General features: G+C 40.8%; 1 protein-coding gene across 1 annotated transcript in view; it reads right to left on the bottom strand.

The window, feature by feature from the left end:
• The window catches only part of csgalnact1a (chondroitin sulfate N-acetylgalactosaminyltransferase 1a), a 41,721-nt gene that overhangs the window by 4,199 nt on the left and 27,443 nt on the right, over positions 1 to 10,079 (bottom strand). The window contains exons 5-7 of the mRNA XM_080755944.1: positions 1,824 to 2,002; positions 944 to 1,038; positions 767 to 848 (exon numbers count right to left, since the gene is read on the bottom strand). Of these exons, the coding sequence (XP_080612070.1) occupies positions 767 to 848; positions 944 to 1,038; positions 1,824 to 2,002 (356 nt within the window). The remainder of the gene's footprint in view (positions 1 to 766; positions 849 to 943; positions 1,039 to 1,823; positions 2,003 to 10,079) is intronic.

Below are 10,079 nucleotides of genomic sequence, written 5' to 3'. Positions count from 1 at the left end.
CTGTTTATTAGCATTTCTGTGAACTCTCACTCGATTAAGACTGCAGTGGGTGGAGATAGGGGAGTGACTTATGGGACACACACACACACACACACACACACACACACACACGCACAAACACTCACTCACCACTGCTGCTATTTTTCAGCCCTGATTCCATCTCTATATTTCCTCTTACAGTATTTGCTATCTGTGAGAGTGGAAGTACTGTAGAAGCAGATTGCATTGTCAGTCAGGCCATATAATTATTCACAAGTGGCAGCGGAGAACGCCCTCGCTGGCTTCATGGCACAAAGTTACAGTATAAACTAAAGGATTTGGATTAAAATGCAGCAGACCCACCCAGCAAGGCTGGGCTACACATAGCTTATAGTTAAATATACTTGATGCGCCAACGTGTGCTTGTGTGTGATCAATAAAGCACAGCAGCTTTCATTACAAAACAGTTTCATCAATTGTGCCACCAGCAATATAGCACTCGGCATGCTATAGTGACATAACGTCCAATGGGCTGACGGGGACTTTTATACAGTTACGTGGGTGTTATGTAAGCTGTATATTAGCATTTTCAACACAGGCTATGGGGAGATCTGTAGTGGCAGTTGTGGTCCCAAGTCTCAAGTCTGCACATACCGGTAATGTTGAAAAAAGTGTACACTCTCAGAGTTAAATTAGCTCTGAGGATTGGGGTTGCCAGAGATAAAAGTGTTCTCAAACTTAAATGAAAAGGGTTGAGAACCATAGGACTAGTATAGTTATAGTTCACCTATGTTGATGAAGTCCGTTTTGTATTGGCAGGTCATGCCAAAACCAAAGTCCCTCCAGAACCCTGTGTCTTTCTTAATCACCTGAGGCAAAAAGAAACATGTATTAAGAAATACTGGACTTCTCTCCTTACAGTAAAATGTAAAAAAGAAAAGCTGCATGAAATGTCTTCTCTCACCAGTTGCTGTTCCACAGGTGGGATGCGGTCGTGGTTTCCGTAGATTAGTGATGGGTTGTACTGGCTGAACAACACCGGGTAGAAAACCTTTTTACCTGAGAGACAGAGAGACATGGCGGTCAGACCACTGTGTGTGTGTGTGTGTGTGTGTGTGTGTGTGTGGATGTAGTGCATACAAAAACTTGTATATTGCTCGCCACGACTGGATTGTTGACCTAGTGTCTGATGCAGTTCGAAAGCATGTGCCATCTAGTGCAGCAATGTATAAACATTCAAGAGTGTTGCCAGATTGGTTTAGCTGTGCATGCGATGTTTTAACTAACATTCCCAATACACCTGATGTTGTCTTTGTTGACACCCGTCACAAGGAGGTCCTGATTCTGGAGGTGGGCTGTGTCTTTGATTTGTACATGGACCAGGCATTCCAAGATAAATATTCTAAGCATCAACCATTACTTGGAAGTATAGCAAACTTGGGGTATCGCTGTAGATTTGCCTTACTGATATTTGGAAGCCTGGGTCATGTGCATAAACTGACCATGAGTGGTCTAAGTCAAGAATAGCTGGCATGACAAAAAGCAAAGCCAAACAACTTGCCAAATACTGTTCTGTTTCGGCTGTTATAGGCAGTTTGTCTGTGTGGAGAAGGAGGTGCCATGTGTATCCTTAAGTGAACATGAACTGTCAACCCCGTTATATTAGTTTCCTTGTAAAATTAATTGTGTGTGTGTGTGTGTGCGTGTGTGTGTGTGTGTGTGTGTGTGTGTGTGTGTGTGTGTGTGTGTGTGTGTGTGTGTGTGTGTGTGTGTGTGTGTGTGTGTGTGTGTGTGTGTGTGTGTGTGTGTGTGTGTGTGCGTGGCGTGCGTGCGTGCGTGCACACCAGGTTGTGCGTTGAGGCGACACGTGTTGAGGAAGTCTGCAGTGAAGTAGATGTCCACATCACAGAAGAACAGCAGCACGTTGCCTCCCTTCCATGCTCTGGCTCCCAAATCGAGACCACGTCCGCGGGAGAACTCTTCGTCCAACTGAAGTAAAGTGTAGTTCTTAAAGTTCACCTCCCTGAAGAGACAGATGGAAAGAATTATTATTATTTTTAAGCATATCTAACTAATAATTTTAGTAGTGAACGCAAAATGACCATAGGGTGCCGAAATTGAGGACGGAAATTGGCTCTGTGATTGGCTGTAAGATCTGCCATCATTCTGCGCTGTAATTGGCTGAGCGCATAGCGCGTGTGTCAGGAGTTGCTAGTTCAGTAACAAAGATCTCCCTCCCAACCTGGCTTCCGTCCCACGAATACGGCTAATTGTGTTTGTATGATATATTCCTCATATTTCATCCTGGTCTTTTTCAACCCTTCAAACATGACCCATATGACATAAGACTATGTCAACATCTACCCAATTTGGCACTGACGTTACATAAAAGCAGAAGCTCCACATTCTTCACTCTAACTTAATATTGATTCACAATCAAGAACTTCCTGCTGCAATCATTTATAGCCTGTCGGGTGGAAACCTCATGTGTCCAAAACTGTTACTTTTCAGGATTCAAATTCAAAAACAGTAAGAGTAGCAGATCTACAAGCTCAAAATGTGTTGCGTTTCGAGTGAGTAGATCTGCTATTTTGATAGCGTGCGTACCTTTGTGTGATGCTGTAGTACAGCATCACACATTTCTTCCACGAAACAGTGCAGTGTTCCGTGGAAGTGCGTCAATGTTGTCAGTTACTGGGAAGTTAAAAGAGAATTAGAATCTCAAGAAGGGTAACCAGCTTGCCTGGTTGAGTCATCATTATTGACTCATTATTGAAATGTGCCCGTATAATCATGTCATCATGTGTCTGCTCAGTACTGTATATCAGTTAACCTGAGTTTAATGGAAGGTTGGATAAAGTAAGAGAATGGCACACACACACACACACACACACACACACACACACACACACACACACAGACAGAAAGAGAGACGCTCCCACTTGCATCAAAGCCAGCAGTTACATCACACAGCAGTTACACATTCACACAGAGGTAGAACTACTGGTTTCCCCTCACTGACCCTGAACTAAGGATCAGGTACATTACAGCAAGACACTCTACAGTAAGGATCCGGTACATTACAGCATGACACTCTACAGTAAGTCTTCTAGGATGAAGAGAGAGAGAGAGAGAGAGAGAGAGAGAGAGAGAGGTGGGGTGGATATTAACAGATAACAAAAAGAGTAAAGACATATAATTTGTAATTTATATTACACTATATCAGAGTGTGTGTGTGTGTGTGTGTGTGTGTGTGTGTGTGTTCAGAAAATATGTCTTGTCTTGTCTTGTTTTGTGTAGTTAAACCATGGTCTGTTGACAAGATTTGATTATAGGGGGAGCTGTGGGGGAAAGCATGTTGGAAATAGTTACAGGAAGTGAGGTACCAGGAACATCTATAAAACTACAGGAAGTGAGGCCGCCAGGGGTTCCATGACTTTAGGTATCAGAAAGAGTGTTTGGGGCTGGTTAGTCAAATAGAATCTTTTAAGTTTTGAGGCCAATACTAAACCAAAATTAAAAATGGATAAACCATAGAGTAGTGGGGCTTTCTGAGGGTTTAACTCTGAATCCCTTCAGAGCTTTTGGACAAAGGAGAACCTGCTGTGGCCTCCTGACTTGAAGGTAGGAATATACTTTCTTCCCTTTTAGAGCAATGCATAGCCTTTTTATTTGATGATTTTATGGATTACTTTTTTGATAGTTGACTCATTGGAGACATCGAAAGGAACTTTACGTTGCGGAGATTGAACATTTTCATTTGTAAATCGGATAAAAAAAATATGGCAATTTAACTTCAAAAGCAACAGTTTTGTGTTTTCCTTTGGGTCTGCAAGAATTATTGATGCAGGTGCAGGACCTTTATTTCTTTTACTTTAATATAAACTCAGATGTACAATTTTATGGTTCTGATTATTGAGAGTGTATGTGTTTGTCACTCACAAAGACATGAGTAGACAATGTTTGTGTTACCATGTCTCATTGTCTGCCAAGACTGCCATCCTCTAGTCTATCTGTAGATGAGAATGATATAAAGCCTTGTTTTTCTACTCTTAACCACCTTAAATAGCCACAGGACAATAGACACAGGCATCTGTGTGCTTGTTCCCCAAGAATTAGTGGGCTGAAAAGTATTTATCCTTCTGTATAACGACCCCCATGGGCCAGCCTGGCAAAATACCGTTGTTCAGCTTCCAAGAATAGCTGGTGACGCTGGTGATTTTGGAGACTAAATGGGAACAGTTGAAGCACTTATAACTGTGTGTGTGTGTGTGTGTGTGTGTGTGTGTGTGTGGGGGGGGGGGGGGTCGTGTGTGTGTGTGTGTGTGTGTGCGCATGCGCGCCATGTAGCTGTAAAAATACTTGCATATTAGCAGAGACACATACTATAGCAGCATTTATACTAAAGCAGCTAGTAATCACAAATAGTAGTGACAAATGTGTAAGATACCGTATCCATTTTCATACTATACCGTAGCAGCGCTGATAACATTCAACATGTATATGTACATTGTGTAATGTTGCGTTGCTAAAAAACACCTGGACAACCCTCCACATGTCCCAAACTCTTCTCCCTTCTGGCTCTAAAACTATGGAATGGACTTCCCATTGCAATCAGGACTCACTGTAGTTTGAACACCCACCTCTTGAGTCATCTTAGCCCGTAGCACTTGCCCTATAGCCTGGATGACCTTACAGGCGTACTGTATGCAAAGGCTCAACTTATGTAGACATAGCACTCGATAGTGTATACACATAGGTTCATTATTTATTTGTATATTTATATATTCAAAATCGATCTAGGTTCAGTACAAAGCAGCATCAACATTACAAACCTCCAAGAAACATAACGGTTAGAATGATTTTTTTTTTAAATAATAATTAAAAAAAAGAATAACGGCAAGGAAATGAATGTTCATTTAAGGTTCATAATATACATCCAGAATTCATTCCATGTCTCTTTCATTTTGCTTTCTGCGTCTACCCTGCCCAACATATATTCATATGATGTTATTTTGATAGCCCAGGTGTTCTGGGGACTTTCCAAAGACGCAACAGTATTCTGGCAGCGGTAACAAGTCCAACCTTTATAATAGTGAAATCCTTTTTAGATACCGGTATGCCAGGGACGGCAGTTCTGTCCCCTGATAGACAGAGCCGCGGATCCCTGGGCAACGTCAATCCCACCCATTTCTCAAGGAATTCCATTACCCTACACCAGAAAGGGTATACTATGCGACAGTCCCAAATCATGATGACAATTTTTTTTATGTACTTGATGTATTACCATGTTTTGTTTGTTTGTGCCTTCTGTAAATCGCTCTAGATTATGAGCGTCTGCTAACTGCCTAAATTGTTGTTGATCACACTATACGATACGAGAAGACTACGGTTTCCAGTGCCAATTAACCCACATTATTGTTATTCTCTGGCAGTGATTCTCTTTCTCCTTTTCAATTTGTAAGGGGCGCCAGGGGCGCCAGCCCCTTCCATAAACAGCGTTTGTCCCCACACATCTCAAGATTTGCCATTGACAATGAAATGGGAATTCAGGTCAAAATTCCACAAAATATGACAAATATAACATCAAAACATTAAACTCCATTGACATTGAAGGGAAAATTTACGTCATATGTAAATCAGCTAGCCAATCACAGGCAACAGGCATTCTGATTGGCCAGTATGAGATGATTCATTTCTGATGATAAGAGATGATAATTCTACTAGATATGACGTAAATTAAACATCAATTCAAAACATTAAATGCCATTGACAATGAAAGGGGAATTCAGGTCAAATGTCCACTAAATCTTGTCCCCACACGTCTCAAGATTTGACAATGAATGGAGAAATTAGGTCACAGGCAACAGGCATTCTGATTGGCCAGTATGAGATGATACATGATGATGTATGATGATGAGAGCGCTCCTCACTTCACACAGGTGTGATTTTTAATTTCAAGGACCCCCATTTTGATATGCATAGCCACAGACCACAGACCCCCATCTGCTTCATTAAAAATCACACTTGCATGTGTGAAGTGAGGGGCACAGTCATCATACATCATCAAACATCTCATTCTGGCCAATCACAATTTGTGTCCTCACTTTTGTGTTCAATGTTTGTGTTTACACAGCTAGCGTAGCTAGCGCCCCTCAAAAGATATATATTTAAAGTGGTAAATGGTGCATTTATATAGCGCCTTTATCCAAGGCTTTTTACAGAGATGGTGCATTATACATTCACCCATTCACAAACACGCAATTAGGGGTTCAGTGTCTTGCTCAAGGACACTTCGACACCAACTCTGGGGGAGCCCGGGATCAAGGTTAAGGTTCAAGGTTCAAGGTTATCTTTATTTGTCTCCCTTGGGAGAAATTTGTCTTGGAGACAGAGTCACAGCTGCATACAAATAACAGACATGTTCACATACGAAAAGAAAAAACACCATGAAACCAAAACACATTCCCTTGATAAAGTGCAACTATAGTCATTAAAGTGCATTCGTCAATCCCTGATTGAGCATTTTAGTTGACAGGGGAACAAAAGAGTGTTTAAATCTATTATATACACATCGTGGAGTTCTATACCTCCTACCTGATGGCAATAGCTCGTACTCTCGGTACAGTACATGCAAGGGGTCAGATACAATATTCCGAGCCTGTCTCACCACTGCTTGTTCAAAGATGGTCTGGGGAGTGATGGGTGGGGTGGACATGCCCATGATCTTCCCAGCCATGTTTGCTAGCCTATTTACTTGAGACTTGTATTTCACAGTTAGATTGCCAACCCAGCTGGATATACCGTATCTTAGGATTGACTCTATACTAGCTCTGTAAAAGGTCAACATGATATTTCTACTGACTCCAAAAAGCCTAAAAAAAGGGATCGAACCCCCCCCCCCCATTTGATTCATTTTGTTTCATCTCTGCTGTCGGGAAGAAACCATCTAACTCCAAAATTAACGTTAAATGCCATTGACAATGAATGGCCAGTTTTGAGTGTTTGTGTAAACACAAACACTCAAAACAGTGTGCGTGTGAGCACGCCAATTGTGATTGGCCGGAATGAGATGATGTATGATGATATTTATATATGACGATGAGAGCATCACACGGGTGTGATTTTTTTGAGTGGTGCAACCACTCCTACAACCAGCAATGTCCGTGCGTACCTATGTGGCCATGAGCACGAGTATATGACTATACTATATAGTACCAGTAGGGGCGCTGTTTGCCAGAAACAGAGAGAGAGATAGTATTAGTGCCTGTTGTCTGCTAATGAGAGAGAGAGAGAGAGAGAGAACAACAAACAGACGTAAAGGGTGTTCAATAGCACTGATTTATGCACAAAGAAACAGCAACGATATGCAACACATTGGACCAGGAGGTGGAGGGACACTAACAGGAATGTAATATAACAATAAAGTTTATGTGGTTAAAAGTGTCTCGGACAGGGGATTTGTCGACAAAATAGAGCTTGTTATGTCTAGAGTAAGATACTGGAGTGCAGTGTTAAGAAAGAGATTTATTGCATCTTGAAGAGCTAGTAGGAAGCACTCCTTTAACAACAGCACTCTTTGTCACACAACCTAGCCGAAAAGAAACTGAAACTGACAACTGAATTTAACCTACGTCAACATTGGCAAGATCGCTGGTTCACTTATTAAGTCATGATAACTGTCCTGAGGGGGGACGTCCACCACACTGGGAGAGAAACTTGCTTCTATTATTTTAAACCCAAAATCATTATTATTACCCGAAGATTTCAATCAAAATCTATTAATAACTTTCTCACATTAGGATATCACAATCAAAGATGTAATCGACGTGGCGTAAAACCTCAGGAACGTTTGTTAACTTAAATCGCAAGACGCCATTAAATGAATACGTTTACTTTAAAAGAAATATCAATATTCGTTTTTTCAGTGGTTCATTCATTTTCGTTTACAGGCTACTGTTACTGCTACTATGTCTCATTGTTTATTATACGGATCCCCATTAGCTGTCGCATGTCGACTAGTCTTCCTGGGGTCCAGACATTAATATACAATAATCATAATTTAAAACATTTCACTATCAGTATATCACATGCACTGATATTCTGAGGTGAGTGGTCTATATGCAAAGCAAGTTGCACCATAAATACACCATTTAGCATTTATGGTGCATTTACTAGCCTGAAAGAACACTCCCTGAATATACCAGCTGAATATAAATACAGCGCATGCACGCACGCACACGCTCACACAGTCCAAGGGGAAAAGGTCCCAATGAGGAATGGATAGACAGTGGGAACATAGACTACTTTTGTCAAACAATACTTGATGAATAAGTTGCATGGTCTGGGTATGTAATTACGGAGACGTGATTTGATTTACAATGCACATCATAAAGGGTGTGACCTAAACGCTTCATTCAAAGGCTGAAAAGTTACTCTAAATTGGAATGCAACCAAAATAAATGACTCTTAAGTTGTCAGGGGGAGTTAGGAACTGTTGGAAAGTTCAGAGGGGTGTCTTTATCTTTGAAGAAACGCATACATTAGTAGTACATAAACATGATGATGTTCTGTATAAGATATGCTTTTCTTTCAAATGATACGGAGCCTGCAAGTTAGTTCAGTCCGCATACACTCGAGACGTTAACACGCTTGTGCATTACTACCGTATGTGAGTGTATACAGTGTTCTGCAAATCCCATACGTCATACGCTGATGTGGCAATCAGCTGACCAATTGGGCGGGGTATTTAAGCTCACCTAAGTCTGTGTTCTTTCTGCGTTCCTTCTGCATTCCTGGTTCCTGGTTGTTGTTATGCGCTGTTTGCTCCCACCGCCACCCCAGCATCACCAGTGGGCTCTGCTTAGTTCTTATTCTATATATATGTCCCTGCTCTTAATGGTTAATGATGGCTATATAATTGTGCTGAGCAGGGAGAAAAATATACCGGTATCCACACTTACGTATTCACATTCTATAATTAAATATTGGTTTATTGGATTTGTGAGTTATCTGATTGAAATGCTTTAAAAAAACAGGAGATGCATTCACATCTGTGTGTAATCTTTCAAAATGCTAGGCCGTTCAGGATCGTATTTTCTGGTGACATCAATGCTTGAATATTTTTCCAAATTTCGTAATAACTGTATACTCATATGTCACATTTGTGAATTTGTAATAGCTACGGGATACGTGTCCCGCAAGGCTATGGACTGGACAACTGTCTGGCCTATGGGATCGATTCTCTCCTGTCCTTCCACCTTATGGGATGTGCAGCTAGAGTGAGAACTAATATGCACTGCATATCTCTGTGTCTCCGTATCTCTTTCTTTCAGTCAGATCTGTAATGTAGGTCATTGACATTATGGCTACACAAAGTTGACAGTCAACTGCACGTGAAAATGTAGTATGAGACTAGTTACACTACTGCATGATCTATGAGACTAGTTACACTACTACATGATCTCTATGAGACTAGTTACACTACTACATGATCTATGAGACTAGTTACACTACTACATGATCTATGAGACTAGTTACACTACTACATGATCTCTGTAGTATGAGACTAGTTACACTACTACATGATCTCTGTGAGACTAGTTACACTACTACATGATATATGAGACTAGTTACACTACTACATGATCTATGAGACTAGTTACACTACTACATGATCTCTATGAGACTAGTTACACTACTACATGATCTCTGAGACTATTTACACTACTACATGATCTCTGTAGTATGAGACTAGTTACACTACTACATGATCTCTGTGAGACTAGTTACACTACTACATGATATATGAGACTAGTTACACTACTACATGATCTATGAGACTAGTTACACTACTACATGATCTATGAGACTAGTTACACTACTACATGATCTATGAGACTAGTTACACTACTACATGATCTATGAGACTAGTTACACTACTACATGATCTATGAGACTAGTTACACTACTACATGATCTTTATGAGACTAGTTACACTACTACATGATCTCTGTAGTATGAGACTAGTTACACTACTACATGATCTTTATGAGACTAGTTACACTACTACATGATCTCTATGAGACTAGTTACACTAC

The sequence above is a fragment of the Protomyctophum bolini genome (genome assembly GCF_963924005.1).
Source record: "Protomyctophum bolini genome assembly, chromosome: 22".
Taxonomy (NCBI): Eukaryota; Metazoa; Chordata; class Actinopteri; order Myctophiformes; family Myctophidae; genus Protomyctophum; species Protomyctophum bolini.
The sequence above is the reverse complement of the archived record's forward strand: the minus strand, read 5'-3'. Positions and strand labels throughout refer to the sequence as shown.